Genomic DNA, 27,288 nt, shown 5'->3' on the forward strand with positions numbered 1-27,288 from the left:
AGTTTATCTAATTTTAAGTTCCATCTTCCTTCATCTTTTATTCTTGAGTTAATAAACCTAATTCGATGAACAGAAGTTCATATTCAACCCATCCCACTATGCCTCCACGTCTTAGCTCAGACATGATCTAAAACACTATAGGTTAGGATGGCAGTGAACCAGCAAATAGGGATCATTAAATAAACGTTTAGGTTGTGTTGTAGGAGTAACATAGAATTAACTAAAAGTAACGCTTACCTCTATCTAAGAAACCTAACCAAGTAATTCGGTAGAGAAGTTGAATTTTGAAACTTAATCAAGTAAACAAGTCAATTTAGCATATTAGTTAGTCCTATACCTTAACCGGATAGTGCGGCTTCGTGGTCTAGGTTATGGCTTAGCCTTGGTTTTCATAGCGTCTAATGCCTTCAAGCACCATTAGGGATTTTGCCTAACCAAGCATCAACCTAATAATGTTTGAGGTATACTTAGTAAGTTATTGATCAGAGTTACTATTTTCCATCGGAAAATCACCATCTCGAGTTAGCCTTTAAATTCACACAACATACACTTATGGATTCATAGGAGTTAGCATGGGAATCCTAAATCATAGTCTTCCATTAATTCGTTTAAACTAATTAATTGTTCAAATAAGCTTTGCTAGTTTTATTGCTTTATTAGTAGTTAAGGCTACAATCTCAAAAAACTTAATTCAATCCTTATATAATATAGAATTCGAGTACGAATAGGGCATTAGATACTAGTCTATATGGGATCTATGCTGTTCTCCGAAATATTTACTACTTGATATGATAAAGCTCACTTGCTCTTTAGAGCTATAGATACGTTTTATCCCTATCAAGTTTTTAGCGCTGTTGCCGGTGACTAGTTTATTTAATACTTAGTTAGCATTGTTTCTTCTTTTGGGTCATTGCTGGACTTCTATACAGGGTTAGTCTCATTGAATTCGACATGTACCGATTCTTCTAGTAAATGGGTTCTTTCATTGAAAATTATATATGTTTTACTGTTTGTTGATTAGTCAAGAAAAATGGCTTCATCAACCTTGGAATCAAATTTTGCAAGATTGTCTTTAGTTTTAATATAAAACACTTACAATCAAAGCTCTGAAGTATCGTATCTTATGCTTTCGCCCTTTCCATAGTTCATAGGGAGTTTTCTTCAGAATAGGTATGACTAGGGCCCTATTAAGAATATAACATGTCGTGTTAACGACTTTTTCCCGGAAATACTTCGGAAGCTTATTTTCGCTCAGTATTGTTATGACTATTTCAACAAGAGTTATGTTCTTCCTTTCAACTATCCTATTTTGTTGAGTAGTTCTAGGAGCATAAAATTTATGATCAATGCCTATGCTTTCACAGAATTCATCAAACAATTGGTTTTTGGATTTTGCACCATTATCACTTCTGATATGAACAATTTTCAAGTCATTCTCATTCTATTCTCCTACAGAGTCCTGCGATGTCTCGAATATTTCGTCATTGCTACTAAGCAAGATGACCCATGTATATTGAGAATAGTCATCTACTACAACTAGTGAAAATATTCTTCCACCCAAACTTAGAGGTTGAACGGGGCCAAAAGGATTTAGATGTAACAACTCTAATAAATGTTTGGCTGAAACAAGGAAGTAACATTTGATTCGAATGTCACAACTTCTGAACATATAAAAGTTGAAGAATCTAAAGACTTATTTGTGGAGAAAGAAGATGGCGGCAAAAGGAAGGAAACATTTTCCTGAGAAAGAAGTGAAGGCGAATCTGAATGCTAGAGACAAAAGTGCTTATGTGCATTATGTGCTGAACCCAGTTGAAAATCTAACTCAATGGAAGGCTATAAAAGTAAAAAGAACACCACCCATAAGCAACATAAAGAGAATATAAACATGAAATAAGAACCCTAGATTTTATTGAGCTCTAAGCCTAGTTTTATGTTCTCTTTCAAGGAACAATCTGACCAGCAACCGGAGTTCAATAATTCTCATCTATTTGGTAATGGAGTTTGCTAAAAGCAGTGACAGAGAAAGGAGAGTTAGAGAGAGAAAGGATTTAGGTAGATGAAGGAGAAGGAGAATAAGTGTAAAATGAGTATTTCAGGGTTTAGAAGGAGTGAAGGGGAGAGAGAACATGTAAAAAGGGAGAGTTAAAGGTAAAAATAGTCGGTCAACGTTGATAGTAGCCACCAATGTAACAAAGTGTAAAGTTCAATAACTATACCTTGAAGAATTGAAATTAAGAGCACATCTAGTGGTACTTCTAAGGGACTAACTAGCAATTATTTTTAAGTATCCAACCATTATATTACACAAAAGTTATTGTATCTGAAATTGGTTACCCTCCAAATTCAGATACTGATCTACATGAAAAATGAAAAGAAGAAAGAAGAAGAGCAGGCTTGGTACGAGCTACATTTTTGTCTAAAAAATCAAATGTTGTCTTCAAACACCATCAGATGGCGCGTAGCATAGAAAAGAAAATTCTGGATAGTGGGTCCTAGTAAAAAATGGCTACCATCTTGTTGTTTTTGATTTTTTATACTACTACTAATAATAAAATAACAATAATATTTAGAGTTCTTGTACATTCATTTGTGCAATATTTGAAAACTTAAATTGTATACAACGGTCCACTAAAAAATTATACAACGGTAACAAATGGATAAATTGTATACAACGGTACTATTTTATCCAATATATATATATATATATATATATTGGTAGTTTGGTTTAAAATGGACAACAACAATTCACAATCTTTAATTATTTTCACATAGCATTTTTTTTATCAAATAGAGCATAATCGTGATGGATTCAGTTAGTATTATTCTTTCGTCCCCGATTCACAAAACACAGAAAACTCCAAACTCCTAATATTCGAGCCCAAATTCCAGGGAGGAAAATTAGGGAAACCATTAGTAAAATAAGATGAAACCATTGATAGTTGAGAGTTTTAGTTGAAATGAATTTAAAGAGTGAATGTGGATAACTGAAGTAGAAAATTTGTTTAATTTTATAGATGGAAATATAGCCGTTGGAACGAACGATTTTTTTTTCTAATTAAATAAATTAATCAAATAATTAAAATTTATTTTTTTCGAATAACATAGTAAAATTTATTTTTATTTAATTATTAATGATTATTGAATATATATTGAATATCATTAATAAATACAAACATTTAAATTAAAAATGAAGAAATTAAAATGTTATGACGTGTGGGATCCATTAAAGTAATGTAAAAGTATCTAACCACTAAAGGAGCTTTTGTAAGGAGGGTATTTTATTATGGAGGAGAAAGTATACTATGTGCCAGGCATACCACATCATAGTCTGATGTCGTATGCTTTGGCCAATTAAAACAAAATACGTGTAAATGAATAATTAAAAAATTATTTTAAATTTTATAAACAGTTGTGTTGTGCCTCCCTTCTCCTTCCGTATCTGCAATCTCCCACTTTCCTCCTTTCTTCTTTTTCCTCTACTGGGTAAACCTTGCAAACTGCGATACCCACCGGAAGGCTCTGTTGGCACGGTGGTTTTATTGCGATACCCATCGGCATGTTCTTCTCGCACAACGGTTTTAACGGCGAACGGGATTGATATCATTCTTGTTTTGATTAACGTCTCAATTAATTAGACATCGTCAATTAATTTGTTTTTTCCCTCAGTTTCTCATCTGATAGAGTATGAAACTAAAAATATCATTTTGATTATCACTTAACTATTTCTAAATAAAGTATCATCTCCATAAATTTTTTTGTTCTCCAATGATGAAGTCAAAATCACCTTAAATTTGATTGTTTCTTAATGCCATGGGTACTCATTCTGGATAATTAAAAGTTATGCTGGTGGTGGGAGAAAAAAAAAACTAAGAAAGTGAATTGTTGAAGAGGTGGGTGAGTGACGAGACGAAAGTGGGAGATGATAAAGAAGGAGAAGAGAGGCACAACACAACTATAACGGTTTATAAAATTTAAAATGATTTTTTAGTTATTCATTTACATGTGTTTTGTTTTAATTGGTCAAGGCATACCACATCAGATTATGATGTGTATGCCTGGCACATAGTATAATTTCTTATCATAGAGAGTGTTTTGTAATAGTGTTATTTTGATGATGTGAAGGGTGTATGAGTACCTAACCATTAAAGATGCTCTAAGACCATCTGCAGTGGTTGTATCACTTTGGTAAAAGTGATACAATTAACCGTCTCTTTGGATTGCAGGGCATTGTCTCTTTGGAGGAGGGAAGTAATTTGTATCAGAATTGTGATACAAGAGGCCGAATGAAAAGGGTGAAAAGCATCTGTGGTACACGTCTGATCTAGCGGCTGAGATCACGCCTCAACTGGCACGTGTATTACACGCGCGCTTGAGGCGCGTCCAGCCGCAAAGATGGACTGTGACCCTTTATTTTTTTTATTTTTTTAATTCTTTGAAAAAGTCGGGCGGTGGGTAGGTGGAATTAATTATATATCCGTTGAACCCAAAACATTATTTGTTTTGAAATACTAGCCGTTTGGAATTAAAACCCCCCAAAAAATAGCCTATGTATACTAGCCGTTTTGTATCCGTTGCAATTTTTTTTTTAAAATTTCAATATAAATACCCAACCCATTATATTTTGCATATGATCCCAAATATTTACACATCCAAAAAAAACACCTAAATACTATATCTTGCATTTTTAAAGGTATGGAAAAACGTCAAGGCAAGCAAAAATCCTCGGAAAAATCGATATTCTGATTCGCAACACCCTAATCCTTTCCAAATGCCAAACCGAAATACTTCGAATATGCAAATATCTCCCATGAGGAGATCTCTGCAACCCGAATTTCCTCAAAATTACGGTAATTTTGTGCCAAACCCTTAAAACTTCTACCATCCCGATGTTCATTACGCCAATATGACCCAATATAACGATAGTCAACCGATGAACTATCCCCTCCAAAATTCAGGTTATACTGATCCATATCTTTCATTCAACAGTTCAAGAAGTTCATTTTCTGGATCACAGTCGCCAAATCTTGACTCGCCAAATCGAGATTCTGTCGATCTTGATGATGAAGACGACAACGACGAAGAAGAAGAGATTGACGAATCACTTCTCGGTGAACCTGTTGCCGAGCCAAAAAAGAAGCAAAGATAGTATAAATGGACGCATGAACTATAAGACTTATTATGTAAATGTTTTTTATCAATTTCTACAGACAATGTTGTTGGTTCGGCTCAGAATGAAAGACAATTCTGGACTCGAATAAGCAATATGTTCAACGAAAGGAGGCCCAAAAATTCGGAAGCACTCACAAGCGGTACGGGTAAGAATAAATTTTTACGAATCAGTAGAGAAACCAATAGATTTGTTGGTTCATTTATGAAAGTGCAAAATTTGCAATTAAGTGGAAAAGGGGATAATGAACGCGTTGAACATGCTCAGTCTCTATACCGAGCGAAGTGGAACACGACATTCAACTATATCCATTGTTGGCGGGTTTTATGCAATGAACCTAAATGGCGGGACTATATTATGGCGAATAGGGGAACCGTTGGAGGTGAATAGGTTGCCGAAACAGAAGAGAAACGTGAACGACCACCGGGAATTAAGGCGGCGAAGGCGGCGGCTAAAGACAAAGGCAAACAAAAGGCAACATCGTCCGCCATCAGTGATGATCTACCTCGTGTTGAAAAAATGCATATAGAAAAAATGCTAGCGGCGAAGGAAGTGTCACGACAAAATGACGTTGTTGCGATGCAACGAGATTTTGATTTTATCAATAAGGATTCAGAAGGAATGAATGAAGAGCAGAAAAAAAGATATGATATTATGTGCTCTTACGTCATGAAGAAATACCCAGATTTATTCCTTTAACCGTGTTAGTTTGCATTGTATTTTTTTAACTGTATTTTTTTAATTGTATTTTTTTAAGTGTATTTTTTTAATTGTTAGTGGACTAATTGTATGTTTAGTTTTGAATGGTAACATCTCTTTACATTGCATTATTAGTTTTTAATGGTAGCATCTCTTTTAATTGTATTATTTGTAATTGTATTCTAGTATTAATACACCAACACATAAACTAAAAACCACATTATTTAATACAACAACACATAAACTAAAAAACACATTATTTAATACGACAACACATAAACTAAAAACTACATTAATCCCTCATATCAATCCCAACGGACTGCCCGGTCTCAAAAATCTCTACAGCTTCATGGATTGTGTCGATATAATAAGATGGAAGACTTGCCCATGGTGTTTGAGCACGTCCCCATACTTCACTGCAATTGTTTTTCTGCGCACTTACTCGTTGGAGAGAAATAGATGCACCATGGAGAGATTGCCAATTTGCACATAAAGAAGTTGGATAAGCATCATGAAGCTCATAAAATGCAGTAGACGGTGTCACTTTTAGAAAAAATATTACAGAAATATTTTTTCTTTGTGTATAGTTTGCTCTAAAACCCCTCGAGTTTTCAAACAACAATCGTGAAAAATACGCATTCCATGCATCAAGTGGCATAAACCATTTCATAAATGTTTGTACGTTTGCAGGAATAGTACCCCCACATAGACCGTCACACCATTCAGATAAAGAAAATTCCATTGGTATGTAATGCATGTAGCATAAGAACCAACACATGTGCATTGAGCTCTTGGGGAACTCTCCCCTTATTGGAAGTTTGAAACAAGACATAAACGAGAAATTGGGATGAAACATTTTCGGTTGAATAAATGTTTGTCCGTAAGAGCGGACAACACCATATTGATATTCAATCATCTTTTGAGTACACTTAGACTGATTGAGGGTTATGATGATGCTATATTCCATGGGGAAGTTTGATGGATCCATTTTCACAAGTGGGTGATACTGGAGGCTGAGATGGGTGGTTCTTATAGAAAGCAGAAATCCCACTATCCCATGTGCTATCCTTGGGAATCATTACAGAACCCACTATCCCATGTGCTATCCTTATGAATGATTACATCACCCACTATCCCATGTGCTATCCTTGGGAATCATTACAGAACCCACTATCCCATGTGCTATCCTTGTGAATGATTACATCACCCACTATCCCATGTGCTATCCTTGGGAATCATTACAGAACCCACTATCCCATATGCTATCATTGTGAATGATTACATCACCCACTATCCCATGTGCTATCCTTGGGAATCATTACAGAACCCACTATCCCATGTGCCATCCTTGTGAATTATTACATCACCCACTATCCCATGTGCTATCTTTGGGAATCATTACATAACCCACTATCCCATATGCTATCCTTGAGAATCATTACAAAACACCACTATCCTATGTGCTACCCTTGTGAATTATTACAGAACCCTTGGGAAGTATTACATCTATAAATTGCAACAAGTCATATGAATTTTCACAATACAAAATACTCATCTATTTCTTAACAAACACCTTATAAAATGTCCAATTTCAATTACGATGACTTCTATCAGAGACAACAAGCAACTTCTGCAAATTTGTGGGACGAAGGAGATGCTCTTATTGAGCAAGCTATCACATAAGCAATTGTCGAACCATTGGCACCAATTCGTCGTAGAAGACATATCAACCGTAATCGTGAAGAAGGAGCCGAACGTTTATATAAAGATTACTTTGCTGATGCACCAGTCTACAACGACCAAATGTTTCGAAGAAGGTTTCATATGAGTAGACCATTGTTCATGCGTATAGTCCAATCATTGGAGAACCATACAGTCTATTTTACACAGAGGGTTGATGCATTAGGGAGGATGTGATTCACACCCATTCAAAAATGCACTGCAGTGTTACGTATGCTAGCTTATGGAGAGGCCGCTGATCGTGAAGATGAGTACATCAGGATTGCTGAAACCACGGCATTAGAAAGTCTATCAAAATTCTGTCGGGCCATCATTGAGGTTTTCGGACCAGTATATATGCGTAGGCCAAATGCTGATGACGTTAAACGCTTATTCTCTATGCACGAGGATATCCATGGGTTTCCAGGTATGCTTGGGAGTCTTGATTGCATGCACTGGCCTTGGAAGAATTGTCCTATTGGGTGGCAAGGACAATACACCCGAGGGGATCAAGGCGTGTCTACAATTATGCTTGAAGTTGTTGCTTCACAGGATCTTTGGATATGACATGCATTCTTTGGTGTTGCTGGGTCGAACAACGACCTTACTGTTCGTAGCAGACCACCTTTGTTTCAGGACAATATAGAAGGTAAATCTCCACCAGAGGATTACATGGTTAATGGTAAGATGTACAACATGGGGTACTACCTCGTTGATGGCATATATTCAGAATGGGCTACATTTGTGAAAAACTTTCCACATGCTATTAATCCGAAACAAATTCTATTCACGACAATGCCTAACTCTGCTAGGAAGGATGTGGAACGGGCTTTCGGTGTACTTCAGGCCCGTTTTAACATTGTTCGTGGACCTGCCAGGTTGTGGGAAGAAAGAAAACTTCATGATATAATGGAAGCTTGCATTATACTACATAATATGATTGTTGAAGACGAGCGAAACACGTATTGTAGGGATTATCCTCCTGAAATTTATGAAGCGGAAGTCATTGAGGGCGTTGCACGAGGAAACCCTCCGATTGTTTTCGAAAACTTAGTTAGACAGGAGTTGGCAATTTGCAATAGAGCGACACATACCGTGCTAACTGATGATCTATTTAAGCATATATGGCGACGTCATGGAACGAGAGATCTTAACCAAAGACCTAGCGGTTCAGTTGCTTAATATGTTGCGTGTTCTAATGTCATTGTTTTTTTTATCGTCATTTTTTTCGTGCTTTCAATATAATTTCCTCGTTTTTAAATCTTGTATTTTATTCCGTTTCGTATTCTCGTGTTTTATTTCAATAAAAAATTATCGTTTGTGATATTTTTTATTTTTGCAATTAATTATATTTTTTAATTAACTATTTCGGTTCAAAATAATTATAGATATAATTGATATTTATTTTTTTAACTAATTTATAGATTAATGGAATTATTTAGATTGAATGATGAAATAATTAGATTAATTGTTTGGTGGAAAGAAATAATACTTTATTTGGAATGTGTAAGAGTTTTATGATAAATGGATCCTACATAAAAAGTGATACAAATTGGTTTAATGGAGAGATAGTTAAGTGTATTAGATTTTTTTTTTTTTTTTTTTTATGAAAAAAGTGAATTTTTTTTTTGGATATAATATAAAAAAGTTGTATCAGCATTGTGTGGGTGCTCTAAGTAACAAAATGTGAAAATTAGAGATGCTCAAAGTACCACACAACGTGAAAATGGATAAAGCGAATGGCCTCCGAAAAAGTGATGGGCTTCCAAATCCTATGTATTTTGCACGTGGGAAAGAGAGACCAAAAAACTCAAATAGATGGGCGAAACTTCGTGGACAAAACGGTTTCCACAAATAGAGGATCAAACGCCACACCACGAACGTATTCAAAAAGCGGGAAACTTCGAATTAAGACATCCCATTCGCTCACCGATAATATCTCCGACTTTTTATTAATATAAATTAATTCCACTTTAGGGTTCAATATATTCAAGTAATGGACGAGGTTAGGGCCAGCGCTGCTTGGGTCGCTACCCACTCCTCTCATGTCGTCGTCGACTCTACAGGTATAGCAATGCCACATTTTCTCTGTTTCCTACAGTTTATTCGTTTATCTAATGGCAATGTTGTGGTTGCAGGAATCGAGAAAGCTATTGAGAATATTCAAAAGATTCCGACTATAGAATGGGATTTTGAAGGGATTCATTACTTTGATGATGGTCCACTTACTGTCCAGTACCTCTTTGTTTTGGATACTTTAAATTTTTGCTTCTGGCCTGGTATATTTTTCTTCATTTTTGTTTAATTCGTGCTTACATTTTTTATGTTTTCCTCTTTGGCTGTTCTAGTATTGGTTTAATCCTTTTATTATACTTTTGTTTTTCCTGAAATCTCAAGGAAGAGTTGTTTGGTTTTGGTGTTCTACTTTTTGCTGGTGGCCGCTTTAGTTAGGATTATGTTCGGCAATATGGTGCGGCCTTCCACTTTTTATAGGTAACACGACGAAAAGGAAAGGAGAGTGAAGCTGAGGAGGAACTTTAATAGGGGAAATAGTTTATAGTTTATATATCAGTTTATGTCATTTACCTGGCTGTGTCAAATATGTTCCAGCTGATTGCTATAATAAATTTTTTATTCTTCCAAATTGACTATTAAAAGGATTTACTAAAGCTTTTCTTTATGTTTTATTCTTTTCTTCCTTTTGTATTCTTCATTCTGTCGGTCTCTGTATTTATCAAAGAAATTAGGCAAAATCAGAAGTTACTCGTGCAATTTATTTTGTTTTGCTGGTTGTCAGTTCACTGAACAGAACACGCAAGTACTGTTTCTGTGGTACACGGATTCCTGACTACTCATTTGTAAAATTGCAGCGTCATTGTATTGCGTTGACAATGTTCCCATCTTTTGTAATCTATTTTGAGGCAATTCATTATAAAGGCATATATTTGTCGCGTTTCTTAATTTTTTGAAAAAGTTCAAAAAAGTGCCATGTGGTTTCTCAATTTGGCACTTTAAGTAACATTTTTTTTTTTGGCAATTTCTGGGTTCTTTAAGAAATCTGTTAAAACCGTGAATTCTTATGAGTCAATTTTGATAAAAAAAACATAACTAGACAATTTTCTTTTGGTATTTTGAAAATATCATGTATCACTAAAATTAATTCTCTGAAGTTAAATTGTATTCTATTTAACAATAGTTAAAATATTCCTTATTCCTTATACGAATCAACCATAAGAATCAACCATAAGAATCAACCATAAGGTATCACTTGACACAAGCAGGTCTCTGTCTCAATATGTCAAAGGCAAAGCCCAAAATCTTAGTATCTCTAATGTTTTTTCCTTGGTGTTTATTCTCTACTCTTTGCTTGGAACCATTCTCAGTGGAAAATTATATTCAATGCTTCATTATTGCTAAGCTGCTATCTGCAGTCGTATGATTTTTCTATTTTTGCTTTTATTGCGGATGCTTTGGAGTCTGATCTACTGACCTTCTTTTGATCTTTACAACATTGTTTCTTGTTTCATAGATAAGGATTTAAGCTACGATGACTTGGCTTCAGGCCTAAGGGCAGCTCTGCAAAATGACAAGTCTGTGTTTGACGCTGATCGTCTGCAGAAGTACACAGGTATTGCCACATTTTTTTATGTTATTATTGTAATTGTTATACATCAGAGTAGGTTGGCATGCTTGCTTGCACATGTCAGAGACATGTAGGGTGAGTTCTTTAGAGTTCAAAATACACAAATTTATACATATATAAATGAAGTTCGATAAAAGTGTCGTGGTATGGTTTGCTATGTGGTAGCTTTGGTGGTGGGAATGTTATCTGTTGTACACCTCTAGGAAAAGTGCCATTCAGCATAGTTACTTCAGAGTAATAATGGTTTAACATTGTATGTACTATATAATGCTGGTTTCGTTCTGAGTGATTGCTTGTAAAACAGCAATGCCGTTGAGGCGTAGAGCCATAAGTAAGCACAATGCATAACTATGATTTGTTTAATTTTCATTTAAATGAGTTGTAGTTTCCAGTTAGCTTTCTTTTACCTACTTGGAGTTTTCCTATATGTTTGAATCTTGATATATATATATCTTGAATTATGGATTCAAGATCAAGTCATTATTGCCCTCTCTTCCCTTTATGATACTTTGAGTCATTTCAGGTTTACTTTTTGTTTTTTCCTTTCGAAATCAATATACATTAAACTCTTCATGAACCTTACTGTATTTGTTTACAATTTTTGAAGTGTTTAATTTTTGCATACGCTTAATACATTGTTCGTCTTTTCCTGTCAAAAAGTGATGAGATAAATGCTTTGCCAGGTCCTGAATTACGGGAGCTGTTAAAATGGCCCAGACCACTTCCTTTGGAGGATGAACGAATTCGTCTACTACATGAGGTTTACCTTTGAATTATTGGAAGTTTAGTTGATGTTTTCTCTATTCTTGTGAGGATCAATATTGAGTTCGTAAGCTGAATGTATTTAGACTGGTACAATACTGAGTTTTTAGAGTATTAGTAAGAAAAGCTTTTGATTTCTGTTATTCATCTCTTAGGTTGGTTTAGAATTGGAAAGAAGTTTTGGAGGTAAAGCATCGAATCTTGTGGAGTCCTGTGGGAAATCAGCTGCAAAGCTTGTTGCCACTATAACCAGTCACTTCCCGGGTATGTCTTTTTTCTTGTTTCTTATTTGTTGTAAATCTTAGTTTATTTGATGTATTATGTGCCCGTATAAATACATGGTTTTGTAAAAAGATAGAGCATTTATTTGCAGTAGTGCTAATATATTGACTTCACATGATTCAAATGTTTAGGTTTTCGAGACCACTCTGTTTATAAAGGTCATCAAGTGTTCTTGTATAAAAGAGCTCAGATATTTGCAGCAGATCTATATGGTGCATTCAAGGGCCAAGGATATGGAGAGTTTCAGGATATTGGTTCAGTCACTATATTTGCAGACTATATTGTTCCAGCTGTACTTCAGCAATTTGGTGTGCTCAAATATAGTTCAACCCTTGCCAGCATGATTGGATCTAATTGTGAGATAGCTCCAGGGAGTGAGGAGGAAGTGGAACTACGAGCATGCTCTATATATGCAGTGGAGAAAATGAGGGACTTGCTTCGTATAAAATCGGGAAAACAGGTGCAGCTCTCTTCCTTTTATAAAGAAGCCCTTGCATATATTTATTTATTTGTTTTTGTCTGTCCATCAATGTTAAAATAATTTTATTTGCTCAGCCACACTGTTGTAAAATAAAATTATTTTTTTGTCAACTATTTGCACGAATATATACGCACCTTAACTGCAATTTATTCAAATCTTTCTCGTCTTGGTGAAAAACTTTCATTATGCGTCTCCAAGTGCTCACTTTGGTTAATGGCTGCATGTTTGTTATCTTAAGTTTGCGTTCAATAAATATCTACAGTTGTTGCTACTGGATATCAGCAGGCAGCATCAATCTGTTGCCATGACTCCATGAGAAAACGAAATCCCTTTTATTAATAGCGGTCATAATTTTGACTATTATTGACATTTTCGTTTTCTTTCCTCACAGATATGAGTAACATATCTAGGGACCTCATATACTTCTTATAAAATTTCGTTGACACCATCTTGTAAGAGGTTCCTAGTAACATTAGCCTTTCATAAACCAGCTATGGGCATTGTTCTGTAAACATTCCAAAAGATTCACCGAATCAATTTTCTAGGCTTAAGAATTTCTTTAAAAGACACAATTGCATGCAGATAGATGTAGTTAACTTGCATTGAATGATCATGTAATTCTGCAATGCGTTTGATGTTTCACTGCAATTTAATCTGCAAGTGTGGGCTGCTCAATGGAAGCATGCAAGGCTGCTCTTCGCCTATAAAGTTTATCAAATTCATTAAATTAGATGTTTACTCCATATAATTACTTCAAAGAAAATAGTTTTCTGTTGGTGATTTTCATTAGGGAAGAAATTAATACAACTCTGTTAATAGTTGCAACTTATGCATTCTTCCTCCACCGTAAATACTTATGCAGAGGCGGTTCATTTAGTTTTTCATTTTAACTTGAGCTTTTATTCGTGATCGTGAGGCAAACCTCTTTACCTGAAAGAATCTCCTCCATGTTTCTGCAGCAGTTTCTGTATTTGAATGCACTTTCATTATTTTTTGTTCTAATTTGAGGTTTTTTGCACAGGTCACAAGTATTGAGTTGGATCTTTGGCTCTGGGCTTCTGGTGTGCGCTGTCCATCTCTCCAACACCATCGGACACTCTCCATATATTACTGACTTGAGAATATTTTAGAGTAGCCTTTCGTAGTATATGTTTTGGTGGAGAAAAGGAAATTTTGTTTTAAACTCTAATGTGTTGAGGTACTTTTCTTGGGCAAATAGACAACTAATGTGACAACCCCCATTTTGTTCTTCTATTTGAAGGACCAAAACTTTTCTTTTTGGAACTAGAGCACGGTTTAATTGATTCCACATTTATGATGAAGAAAACCGAGTAAAATTCATAGTGTTTTCAAGTTTATCATCCAGGATGCTTCGTGTTATATGAGAATTAATTTCTTCCATTTACATGTACATGTAAAATTTATAGTTTCTGCAACTGTAGCAGGCGGATTACTATTTGACGTGCAATTCTGGAATACAGATCATATTTCAATTTTCTACAATAGATATGGTTTTATGGTTTACAATTTTCTCTACAATAAGTACCAAGAAGTGTTTTAGTTGGCATCCTTTCTTTGAGGCTAGCCACGACATGGATTTCTATGGAAATTAGCTAACAATCTTCATCTTCTTTATCTTATTGGTGTATAATAGGTTTTTTTTATTGCAAGTACCTGGTGCTTGCAATACCCACCTTTATTGCTCAATGTGGTGCCACATGGCGCAATATTGCAAGCACTGGGTGCTCCTAAGAAAAACCCCTTATAGTGATCATAATTTGATTATGTATCAGCTGTTTTTAACGCCCATGAGGGTTGACTCGAGTGGTAAAGAGTTGATTCTCCTTCTCTAGTTGGTAATCTCTAAATTCCACAATGAACCCTCATTGAGATTTGGCCTGTCCCTAGGATTGGGTGGACCTGCCTTTACCTAAATTTTTATTTATTAAAAAAGGAAGAAAAAAAAGGTTTCTATTTTTCCAGATTGTCTCAAACTATATTTGATTCTCCCTTAGGTTTAGAGACAGAACTGTAGTGCAAGTTTGACTATGCATCTATGCTCGTGGCCCTTAAGCCCCTTGGTTGGACTTCGTTTCCACCACAAATTTGCATGAGGTAGTGCTGATGGCTGGTCAAGTATTATTTTCCTACATTTTTTCTGGTGGCATAACATGACATGATCATAAAATTGATCATTTTGCAAACAAAGAGCCATTAAAATGGACAACGGGCTCCATTTCAAGTTGTTTTAACATGCTGAACTGAGACTGGACGACTTCCTACTACCTACCCATGTTTAGTTTTATCTGTATATTCATACATAATGTGATTTAGAGATAGGTATATGCAAATATGGCAAGTGCAGCTTGAATTCTGCTTATTCAGTGCAGCACTTTGGTTGTAGTTATGACATGGCGCTTGGGTTTTTTGTGATGGGCAAATTTCCATCATAAGTGCATTTGAGGACATCTGGTTTCCTCACTAGCCGTGGTCCAACAGGCACCTTGCTTGTTTTTGGACGAATGTCCTGCACAATCCAATCAGCTCAGCAGCCATAGAAGGAATAAAAAGAATGCAACGACTTTTTCTTGCCTTTTACATCAAATTGCATGTTCTCTTAGCATCTCTGCTGGCTTAATCATAGTGAAATCCTTTTATCAGTCAAGATATGTCATGTAGGTTACTGGTAATATCTTACACTGGAACGACTTTTTTGCATAAATATATTAACTTGTAACTAACCTGGTCAAAGATAGCTGTTGGTATGGCCAGGGTTGCAACAGCATTAGGAGCATCGACTATTCCAGATATCCTTCCTTCACATGGACAGCATGATAGCAAAAGATACATCTGCCAATCACCATTAGATCCTCTTGTAAGTTATCATTTAACTTTTCTTCTTTTTCTACATATCTTATTTAGTGGTGATGTACTGTCTATGTGTGCGTGTATGTGAATTTTGAAATAGATTCTAATTGAACTTCGGAGATATACTGAACCTGTTCTTTTGAATAACCAAATTTAGAGAGGTAGTCAATGGCATTAAGCACTGCACGCTTAAAAGCAACACTTGCATCAAGGTAATGCTGCCTTCCGCTTTCATCAACACTGATACCCTCAAATACCAGCCACTCTGAAAATCTTGGCTCAACAGGGCCTATCTCAAAGATTGGATTTACATGAAGAGGAGTTGGCCCCATTGGTGTAAGGTACTCTTTCATTCCGCCCCTTATGATCTCGCACCTGATGGTATAAAAACAAATCAGTTATCTTTGAACGTAGATTGAATTAAAGAGTCATACAACAGGTGCTTGTATGATAAAACAGAACCATATTTCATGGAAGTGTTAAATTTGATGATATCTGTTTGTGAACTGCTGGTTTGCTGCTTATTTTATGTTACGGAATGGATGAACTTGGATGTCACTTCCAAAAAAATTTCTTTGATATGAACATAGAATATGATAAGAATGAGTATATACTTGAGCTCTAGAAAACCACTCATCTCGATTGCTCCACAAAATGAGATTTCACCATCACCCTGAGAAAAGTGCATGTCCCCAGTACTGAGATTTGCTCCTTCTACAAATACTGGAAGATACACTTTTGAACCTCTACTGAGATTTTTTATGTCACAGTTTCCTCCATTTTCTCTTCCTGGAATTGTTCTTGCTGCCTCATTGGCGATCTTTTCCCATTCTGGAGTGCCCTTTTGGATCTAAACATCAATTGAACCATTAGAGAGTTTCTTGCAACCAGAAGTCTGTTTAGTTTTGATATGCAGTGCCAACATTTTTTGCCTAATTCTTGTATTCACAGTTGCACATGCAATGTTGGCATAAACATTAATCAGCTTAGATGCCTATCTGCATGACTGGCTTTGGTAATTAAAATTTCGAAGAGTCTACTGGAGTTTAAACTCTTTCATGGTTTATTTATAATCCTTACTAGATTGATGTTATACCTTTCCAAGATGGCATCCTTTTGTTGATGGCAGATTAGCTAGTGGTCTAGAGTGCAAAACCTCACAAAGTTTGAACGATTCCAATCCATTTTCTTCAACTTCTCTTTCTCTTTTATTCCATATACTTAGGAGCTCCGCTGATGGTGCAGTTCCAACTATTCCTGGATGAGTCAAGCCTGGAAAGCGTACTCCTGATATGCATACAGAATCATGTTATTACTACTTATCTTATATCGCTACTTGTCCAATGTGGACCTGACCATGTACAGGCTGCTTCATGGTCTTTGTTATGACAAATGTAGGGAAAGGGAATCTGTTTGTTTTACCTGGTATATGAGGAGAGTAGGCATATATTCCTTCAAAATACCAAATAGCTTTAGTTGCACAAGGAAAATGATCAGTGAGAAAGCCTCCTCCGTTTTCTCTGTCAAATGTAGCTGTAAAACCCCATTCATCTCCAGGGAGAGGACCCAGGTTGCATATTTCCACAACAAGAAGATCACCCGGCATAGCTGGAACTCCTTCCTCATCTACAACTCTGATTGGTCCGCTAAGATAATGGACCTATAGCAACAAACCATAGCTACTAATCATCCAAATGGATATGATTTTATCTAAATAAACTAGTCTTAATATGATTGAAAAATTCCCTTATTTTCTACCCAAGTATTGTATTTTTTCCCATCATATCATTCCATCTCTGTGTAGATAAATTAGGTTTAGCCACATATCAATTATCTAGAACTTAGAGCTAGTGCGGTGAGCAATATTCATACTTACAATTGAGAGGTCAATAAATTTTACATCAACAGCAGACTCATCATCCTTGACAATACCTCCAGTCCAATCTACCATCTCTACTCTGAAAAATTCACCGTCTCTGACCTCAGCAACCGGCGGAATCTCAGGGTGCCAACGGTTGTGAAGAGGTAGTTTTTGGTCCCATGGCTTCTTGTTCAAGTCTATAGGCACTACCAGTCTTGGAGTTGAAGGAGCCATAAATGGGCTGGCTATTGAAATGCAGAATTTTTTTCTTTTTCCCTCATAGATGACCAAAATTATACAACATTCGTGAAGTGAAGAGGTTGACTTGTAATATTAGTACTAGTAGATGACAAATGGGTGACAATTTTTCTGCAAGGTCCCCTATCGGAATTACACTTCATGACAAAATGTGTCAATGTCAACTTCTTATAATAGAGAGATGACTAATCTGCCATCTCCTCTACACTGTGTTAAACGCATAATCCACATAAAACAGGGGGACTTAAAAAAATGATTAATCTTATTTGCAAATAATAAAAAATTACTTAAAACCTAGGTTCTGCAACCAAAATTGCTATTATGTGAAGAAACTTGGAGAAGAAACCTTAAGGGTCTTGCTGATTTGGAAATTGTTAGATGAAATGAACTAGAGTTATTTGAATTCAAGTAAGAAAGTGGACTGGAACATAACAAATTAATAATCAACAAAAATAAGCTACAACTCACAATAGAAGGATCAGCATGTTTGATGTCGTCTGCAGTGTTTTCCGGTGTGATACCACCGCCACTGAAGTCCACCATCTCAACCCTGAAAAGCTCTCCGACAGTGACCTCTGCAACTTGGGGTATGTCTGGATGCCACCGATTGTGAAGTGGAAACTTCTGCTCCCATGGCTTCTTCTTTAAATCTATAGGAAAGACCATTCTTGCACCATATTGAGCCATAGCACTAGCCAAATTTGGTATAGCTACGTTAGATATGTCAATACTGTGTCCATAAAAAAGGGTGGCCATAAAAAAGTAAGACCAAAGTTAAGTATCATGTTGTAATTTACCCATATTATCTGTATTGTGCTTTTTGAGCGTATATTCTTGTATGTTTGTTTATTGTAGGAAAACAATAGGAAGTAGGGGGGTAATACTAGATTTTAGCTTGTCAAACATTGTAAAAGAAAACAAAAAAGCTTAGGTGATTTTAAGAAAAACAAAATAAAATTTGTGAGCCATTGATGAAAGAATATTACCTGTACTTGCTAGTGGAAACTTTATCTTATCATCAAAGTTAATCTTTAAAGAGATGAATTACAAAAATATCTCCAATATTGTCAGTTAAGAGTAATTTGACCCTTAGTAGTATAATTGAAGGTTTAATATTAACAAGTTGAGCTAATTTTAGGTATCACTAAAAAACAAGATATTACTTCCTATGTTATGCATCAGTTGCATATGGATACAAGATACTCGATCCATTCCACTATATGAGTCATTCTAGGATCTTTTACACATATTAAGAAATGAAGTCAAATTAATGAAATTGCATTGGTTAACTAAAAAATTTCTCTCATATAGTGGTTGGAGAGTAAGTCTTGTAATGTTAAGAAACATATGGGCCAACATAAAAAATTTAATGCTTAGACTAAAAAACTAAAAAACTCACTTGCTAGAATGACTTATAAATTGGAATAGAGGGAGTAATATTTTACATGTATATATATGTTTTTAATATGTTACTAATGATTGATAGCGAAAATATGATTTATGATTTAGTAGAATCTATGAGTACTGTCTAAAATTAGTTCAACTTTTTAACGTTAACCACTCAATTATATCGTTTATGTTGTGTCTAAAATTAGTTTAACTTGTTAACGTTAGCCGCTCAGTTATACCATTTATGTTGTTAGGTAAAATTACTCTCGAATAAAAACAATAGTTTATCTTTTATACCTTATCCGATATTTAAATGATGTGAAGCTTAACCAAGCAATTAGAGTAGACTGCTAAGGTATTATGATGAAGCTAATCCAAATTCCCTTAGATGACCCTACATATCGGAATCTGAAAGATTTTTTTGCATATATTTCATAATGATGTGAGCTTTCGCTGAGATGTTTTTATCCTATTTAACTTTTATTTATTGCCTGGTCCCCAGCTGCTACCCGTCCCTTGGTAATACGGCTTATGCTGCATTTACTTATGTTGTTTGCAAATTGAATTTTACCATGAACAATTAGCCATATATATTACTCCATAAGCATGAGTTGAATAAATCTGCACATTGAAAATTAAATTAGCTCTGGACCAACCTCTATTTTTTTTGGGTTAATTAAGCCCTTTATATGTGAAACTGGTGAGCTTTTCACCTGAGGAAGTTACTGTTTATTTTTTCTTATTCAGTGGAAAATGGAAGAGGAAAAAAATATGCCAATTATGAATTCTTCCCTCATTTAAAACCAAAAAAAAGAAAAAAAAAAAAAGAAAATTCAAGTTGATGAGCTTTGATTTGAACAAGAAAGGATCGGTTTGATTTTGCACTTTATGCTTATTTGATTCTTATGCCTATTGTCTAAACTAGAAGCAGCTTCACTAAAATAGTTAACAACATAAATTATAATTTCTTTAATTGGTTTACCATGACTTTTCCCTATGATCTTTTCTTTCTTTTTAAATTGTTCATTTGGTTGATCATTTCACATGAATTGTTCAGTGATTAACAAATACTATATATGCTAGTGAAATATATTTGTACAGCGTACAGTCTTTTGAATAAGGTGATGATGAGCAAAGTTTATGAACATGGCAAACAAGATTTGAATGATTTTGATATGTTTAGATGAACTGGGTCACATCAGCTAGGGAGAAAAAACCCACAAAAATGAGTATTGATGTTGTCTTTTAGTGGTAAAGAGATAAACACCATCCATTTTTTTTATTTTTATTTTTCAAAGGGGGAATGCCACGCCCCACTGCTGTGGAAGTCAAATTGCCTCATCTATTTTTTTTTTTTTCTGAGCAATCATAGCCGATTGATTCTTCCCCTCTACACACTCAATTAATACTCAGATTTTTTTAATTATTCATCCAACAAGTTGGAACTCGCATCAGGCAAGGGTTGAATTATGAGGTACTGTCGTTTGCAAAATTTTCTTTTTCCAGTAAAAAGAGGCAAAATAAAAACTTTGAAGAGGCAGGTAGAGGTATATATTAGGTACGCAATCTGAGAGGGCCAAATTATTTGCAAGTGGACGAAAGAGTGACATATGCTTGTCTGGAAGGATAAGAACGCCACGTCCTCTAAGACCATGACATTTCCGTTGGTGGCCTCCCCCGTGGGTCTGATGAGAAATTTAGTCTTAATACATTATGACTTCCTGCCTTTTAAACTTTCCAAAAAAAAAAAAATCTTATTACCCAGTAAACTTATTAAAATTATAGTATGATTTATCTTTTAAGTTCATATAAGATTTTAGATAAATTACAATGTGTATCCCTAAAATGTCATTTTAAACAATTTTAGGTAATTGAAAGGTCACTATAAGCATGTTTAAGGAATTAACAAGATACTTTATAATAAGGTTATGAGATTTCTGCGTAGCGTCTTCTGCTGGTTTGTCTCTTGTGTCGAGAATGATCCTTATGGACACTCTGACGGTCAATTTAGTAGATCAAAAGAGAGTCTAACAAGTAGTAAGCAGAAAGTTGTAGAGTGAGTTACTTATTTATAGGGATTTTAAAAAGGGCTTGAAGACTAAAGTGCCTTTATATGCATGACTTGGTGGATCTGGCTTTAGTCATCCCATTCTTTGAATAGAGGTTGCGATGGGCTTGTTGGGCTTCTCAAGCATGTGGGCTCATTCTTATCAATTAGTCCCTCCTTCAAGTGAGGTTGGAGACTGAACCATTGGATGTGAGGTGAGCGGGATGCCTAGTGCTTGAGATAATGTCTGAAAAAGCATTGTGTTGTGTCTTATGTTGTGCTAAACTAGATAAGCACTGGTTAGAGTGACACATGACGTTTATAACTCTACCATTTGTCTAAGGTTTTTAATGAAGTGTACATTTAGTAAGTTGGGCTTCAGTAATTAGGTTGAAAATCGCAGTGTTGTCAGAGGCTAGAATGACACGTGGTGACTGATCGCTATGTGCGACCTTTGGGTGGGGTGACTCTTTATATGTCCGTTCGTACTTTATAAAAGGGGAAAATTGCATTATGTAACAAATTTTGCTAAGTTCCGGGGGCCTTCTTCGCCTTCCACCTAAGCTGCGCAGGAAAGGCCCAAAGCCAATCCCAGGGAACAGTGAAGCTTCATAGGGTCTTTCTGTCCAGGTGCAGGTAGTCCGCATCTTCACAGACATGTCTATTTCACCGAGCCTCTCTCCGAGACAGTGCCCAGATCGTTACGCCTTTCGTGCGGGTCGGAACTTACCCGACAAGGAATTTCGCTACCTTAGGACCGTTATAGTTACGGCCCCGGTTAGAACAAAGAACATTTGAGAGCTCATTCCCATATTCTATGGTCGTTGTTTGTTGTGACGGTGGTAGTGAAGTGTCTCATCGGTGATAGTTGTTTCGTAAGGTTGGCGCTGGAAGTGGTGAGGCAAGTGTCTTATTCCTTTTTCTTTTTAGGCGCCTTCCGGTTTTACTAGGGTCTTCTTTCGAGCAGTTTTGGTCTACTAGGTGAACTAGTATGTCCAACGAAGCTAGTAGTAAAAGAGTGGGGTTGCTCGGTGCCATTTTGAAGGAGTCCACTCTTGTGGAGAGTGATCGTGTTAGACAAAGGAAAAGGAAAAAGTCTGTGTTGAAGGGCGGTCAATTAGAGACTGTGAAAAAATGGAGAACTGTGGGGGAGAAGCCTCGTGTACGAAAGCCCCAAGTGGTAAAAAGAACTCTGTTCTTATCTCTTCCATTGATCAATGTTTGGACGAATGGGGTAACGGTACATGTAGTATTACCAGAGACACTTTTAAAGGATAAAGAGACATTTGTAGATTTGTACGAGAGGATGCAGAGCAAGGTGTGGTCGTGGACTAAGGTCTGATGGCGCTCGTTACGACATGGAGGTTCGAAGCGATTGGAGGATGCTTAAAGTATCATTGGGAGAAAGGATCTAATAGTGATCTCAATGGTATATCGCATTAGGGAACCTTACAAGTTGAGTGCTCTTCTCAAAACAGGTAGGGTGATTGATCACGTGGATCAAAATGAGATGATAATTTATTAGGAACATTTGGAGGCGGGAATGCGTTTGCCGCTGTTGCCGTTTTTTGTGGTGTTGAGAGAGTTCAACATTTGCCCCGATCAGATCCATTCGAATGGATGGAGGATGATGGTAGGGTTTTATTCGTTGTGTTGCGAATCAGGGTTCCGAGCGATCGACTTGGTGTTTTCGAAGTTCTTCAAACCATCGAAAGGGGAGAAATCACATCACATTACATTTGTGCATACAAAGTTCAGTGTCATCGGATGGATGTCAGACAAACTGCCAGAGTGGAGGCACATGTTTTTTAAGGTCTCCGTAGCTGAATGGGAATTTCCTCACTATGTAAACTGGAATGGTTTGGCGACAGATCTCGAGACTTGACTGGTGGAGAGACCAATGACGATGAAAGAGATACTTTTGGTCTCTTACTTGAAAGGGATCTTGTCGACACCAAAGAAGGATGTCTTGCTTTTGATTGAAAACTTCATCATTATCGGTTGTTCGATTTGGAGTCAATGGCGTTTGGCCTATCTACGAGGTGAAAGAGGGAAGAGATGGAGAGTTGATTGGTGGTGCAGAACCTAACAGACGGGGATCTAGTAGAGCTAGAATCAGTTATGGTTAGCGTAGCCCACCATAGAGAGCTGCTCGAAAGTAGGCCATTTTGCTTGTATAGTGTTTGTAGCTTTATAGATGCTTTTTGTGAAATACTAACTCTGCATTTGATTGTTAATTTGTAGCGAAGATGAGTTTATGGGGTGTTCATTAGACTTCGACGATATTGAGTTCGGGTCCGACATGCTTATGCGGACATACCATCCAACATGCCGAAGTTTGATCCCTTCGATAAGAAAATTCAAGCCGCACAGTTTTTTTTATCGTAGTATCAATTTGGACGGGTGATGCTGAAGTGGGTGGGAAGTCCGGTCAAGCAGGGGAGGGGCTGAAGTTTGGTGACGAGCAGGTGGCTAATTATGGTGAGAAAGATGAAAGGGGTGTTGAAGTCGGTCATGGTGAACTTGGTATTTGAGGATGACAAGGCCGTTGGGGAGAACGACGATCATGGTGTGAATGTCGATGATGTTGAGCTTCTTGATGACGTTGTTGGAGGAAAGGAAACATAAGACGAGGTTGAGGGGTTGAAAAGACGACGCATAGAGGGATCTGATGAACCATGTGGAAATGTCTCTTTAGAGAGAATTGATGACCTCAACGGCGGTGAGCAGTCGGCTTACTCCTTTCCTCAGAAGGTTGCCTTTATGTCTGATATGGAAGAAAAACTTTGTCTTCTCCTACAGTTCATCGACCAGATGCATTCGGAGGAGAACATGTCAAGTTCTCTTCTCACGTGCCAAATGGCTTGTTTGGTCGACGTTCCTGGGAGAAGAAAAGGCAGGAGTTTCTTTCCATTGGATGCTATTTGAGATGGGCTAATGCCTCGTATGGAGTGGTAAGTTACTTGTTTGCTTTGGCATGCTTGCATTTTCGAGAATTCGTTGAGGCACACTTTTACTTATGAAGGGAGAGAAGCTAGCTGCTAGATTGTACATATTGAATGGAGAGACTTTGCAAAAAGGAGAAGCATTTGCTGCTTCAATAAATTCAAATGAAAAATCTTCAATGATTTGGTATAAAAAGCTTGGACATATGTCTGAAGCAAGGAATGAAAATTATTGCAGAGCAAAATCTACTTCTAGGTCTCACAAAGGTGTCCTTGCCCTTTTGTGAAAATTGTGTTACAAGTAAGCTACATAGGTTGGAGTTCAATACATCAAATTTTAGAAGTAAAGAAGTTCTAGAATTGATTCACTCTAATGTATGGCAAGCACCTAAATGTCTCTAGGAGGAGCGAAGTACTTTGTTTTCAAAGTTTAAGGATAGATACTGGAGGAGGATATACTTGCAATGAATTTGCTGAATTTTGTAAAAAAAAGTCATCAAAATACAATTCACAATAGCATACACTCCTTAACAAAATGGAGTGGCTGAGCGGATGAACAGAACATTGTTAGAGAGAACAAGAGCAAAGTTGGGAGTTGTAGACTTTGAATTTTTTTTTCTGGGCAGAAGCAGTAAATACCACCTGTTATGTGATAAATCGGTCACCATCAACATCAATTGAGTTGAAGACACCGATTGACACGTGGAATGGGAAGAAAGCTTCAAACCTCCATATATTTGGAAGTCTTGTGTACGTGATGTATAATGCCCAACAAACTACAAAGCTAGATCCAAAAACTACAAAGTCGATTTAGCACTGCAGTAATGGAATTCGGTTTACAACAAAGTGCACATGATTCTTCTGTTTTCTTTTCCACTGCCAGTTCTGGCTGTATTATATAGGCTGCTTATGTTGATGACATTGTGATAATGATGGTGCTCAGATTATGAAATCCAAACAAAAGATTTTGCATATCTAGAGTACTTTTTTTTTGGAATAGAAGTATCTCACAATAGTAAAGGAATGGCAAAAAGCATTATTAGGTTCCTGATCTTTCATTTTTTGGTTCATTAAGCTCTTGATCTTTTATTTGGATACATTAAGCCCCTGATTATTTATTTTTGGTTTCATTAAGCCCTTTATGACCAGAAAAAGTAATTTTGAACATAAAATTCGGTTAATAGACTGTTATTCATTGCACCTACATTCAAAATTTGTATGTTTTCACTGTTTGAATTCAGTTTTGGATGTGTAATGTGACTGTAGGAAAACTGTAAAAACCTTAATTCAAACTGTAAAAAATATTTTTTAAAATAATTTCAAATACAGATGAAGTTAATAACGTATTTTTAATATAATTAAATGTTCATAACTTACTAATTTGGTTGTAAAAGGGTTTAATGAGACCAAAAATAAATTATCAGGGGCTTAATGTATCCAAATAAAAGATCAATGGCTTAATGAACCAAAAAATGAAAGATCATGGGTTTAATGATGCTTTTTGCTTTGAGGAATTTGTCTCACTCAAAGAAAGTACTGTCTAGATGTGTTAGAAGATGCATGACTAATTGAAACAAAGATTTGTGATGCTCCTATAATACCAAACATGAAGTTAAAAGGCAATGAAAGTGGTTTTCTTGAGAAACCTCACAAAAACAGAAGAGTTGTTGGGAAATTGAATTATCTAACAATCATTCGTCCTGATATTACTTTTCCAGTAAGTGTTGCAAGTCAGTTCATGTCCTCACCTAGGACATTGCATTGGGATGCTGTTGTTTATATTTTGAAATATTTGAAGGGAGCTCCTGGATGAGGCTTGTTGTATCGAAATCATGATCACCATATCGCAGAAGGGTTCGCAAATGCAGACTATGTTGGGGATCTTTGTCGTGCCTTTGTTGGGGAAATCATGTTTCTTGGAAAAGCAATAACCAAAGACTATCAAGCTATGGTAGAAACTACATGTGAGCTTGTGTGGTTAAGACTTAAGACGTCTTCTTGATGAACTTGGGTTTGTACAAACAAAACCAATAAAGTTATGGTGTGATAATGAAGCAACCATCTATATTGCAAACAATTATGTGTGTAATGAGAGGACTAAACATATAGAAGTTGATTGTCATTTTAAACAGAAAAAGTTAGATGGTACAATCACAACTCCATATGTTAGAGCAACTAGGAGATATGTCTACTAATATGTTACCAGAAATTCGAATTGATTACATTTGTACAAAGCTGGACATGAATATCTATGCTCTAACTTGAGAGGGAGTGTTATTAAATATCATTCAATAAGAATAAAGGGTAAATTCCAAAAAAAACCTCTGTGGTTTGATGTTCTTCCAAAAAAACCCATGTGGTTTGTTAATACAAAAAAAAGGACTGTGTTTTTTCGCCGTTACCCGAAAAACGGAGAATGGCTTAACGGTATTAAAATGCTGACGTGGCATAGGGGTAAAGTTGGAAATTCGATTTTTTTTATTTTTTTATTTTTTCCCTCTCTCTCTCCTCCTCCTTCTTCTTCCTCTTCTTCTTCTTCTTCTTCTTCTTCTTCTCTCCTTCTCCTTCTTCTTCCTCTCTTCTCTTCTCTTCTCTTCTTCCTTCTTCTTCTTCCTCATTCTTCTTCTTCTTTTTTTCTTCTATTCTTTTTTTTTTAATTTCCGATTTCTGAAGAAATCTGGAAATTTCCGAAATCTGGAAATCAAGGTGAGTGGCGTTGATCAGAAGAGACATGAGAGTCGGCAAGAGTATACTGGTGATCGGAGCATTTGTTGAAGGGGACTGTGAAGTAGCGATTCCAGCGAGCAAAAACGAAGAGGCGGCAAGAGTGTACTAGTGATCTTTATTTTTTCCAATTGGATCTGCAAAATTGGTTTTGATTTTACTTTTTTATTTTGGGATGCCAATCTAGCAAAAACTGAGTGTACTGGTGATTTTTATTTTTTCGGATGCAATCTGCAAAATTGGTTTTGGTTTTCCTTTTCTTTGGGGGGATAATTTCATTAAACCCCATTTGATTGTTTAGCTTGCCATTTTTTACTTTTTTGCTTGTTCTTTTTCAAGTCCGATAAGTAGCTACCAATCTACAAAAAAGAAGGTAAAAAGAGGAAAAAGACGAACTGAAAGGATGAGATAAAGTGATTTTTTTTTTGCCATGTGTCATT

The 27,288-nt window shown here is 36.1% G+C and overlaps 2 protein-coding genes across 4 annotated transcripts; one reads left to right on the top strand and one right to left on the bottom strand.

Moving 5' to 3' along the window:
- Positions 1-9,483: 9,483 nt before the first annotated feature.
- LOC136231332 (uncharacterized) lies at positions 9,484-14,117 on the top strand. Its single transcript, XM_066020678.1, has 7 exons — positions 9,484-9,654; positions 9,727-9,867; positions 11,118-11,216; positions 11,915-11,991; positions 12,149-12,257; positions 12,407-12,735; positions 13,778-14,117. The coding sequence occupies exons 1-7, from the start codon at positions 9,585-9,587 to the stop codon at positions 13,868-13,870; spliced, it is 918 nt and encodes a 305-aa protein (XP_065876750.1). The 5' UTR covers positions 9,484-9,584; the 3' UTR covers positions 13,871-14,117.
- A 768-nt stretch (positions 14,118-14,885) lies between these two features.
- On the bottom strand, positions 14,886-18,591 carry LOC136231331 (uncharacterized). Of its 3 annotated transcripts, none has more exons than XM_066020676.1 (8): positions 18,541-18,591; positions 18,212-18,434; positions 17,047-17,284; positions 16,721-16,911; positions 16,239-16,474; positions 15,756-15,999; positions 15,499-15,606; positions 14,886-15,283 (listed from the first exon to the last, which is right to left on the bottom strand). In XM_066020676.1, the coding sequence occupies exons 2-8, from the start codon at positions 18,428-18,430 to the stop codon at positions 15,161-15,163; spliced, it is 1,359 nt and encodes a 452-aa protein (XP_065876748.1). In that variant the 5' UTR covers positions 18,431-18,434; positions 18,541-18,591; the 3' UTR covers positions 14,886-15,160. The 3 variants fall into 3 exon arrangements, with proteins under 3 accessions (XP_065876748.1, XP_065876749.1, XP_065876747.1); XM_066020677.1 differs by lacking the exon at positions 18,541-18,591 and adding an exon at positions 17,501-17,880 and having other exon boundaries at positions 18,212-18,501; XM_066020675.1 differs by lacking the exon at positions 18,541-18,591 and having other exon boundaries at positions 18,212-18,501.
- Between the last annotated feature and the right edge of the window lie 8,697 nt (positions 18,592-27,288).

Source organism: Euphorbia lathyris, chromosome 5, assembly GCF_963576675.1.
Source record: "Euphorbia lathyris chromosome 5, ddEupLath1.1, whole genome shotgun sequence".
In the NCBI taxonomy this organism is placed as follows: Eukaryota; Viridiplantae; Streptophyta; class Magnoliopsida; order Malpighiales; family Euphorbiaceae; genus Euphorbia; species Euphorbia lathyris.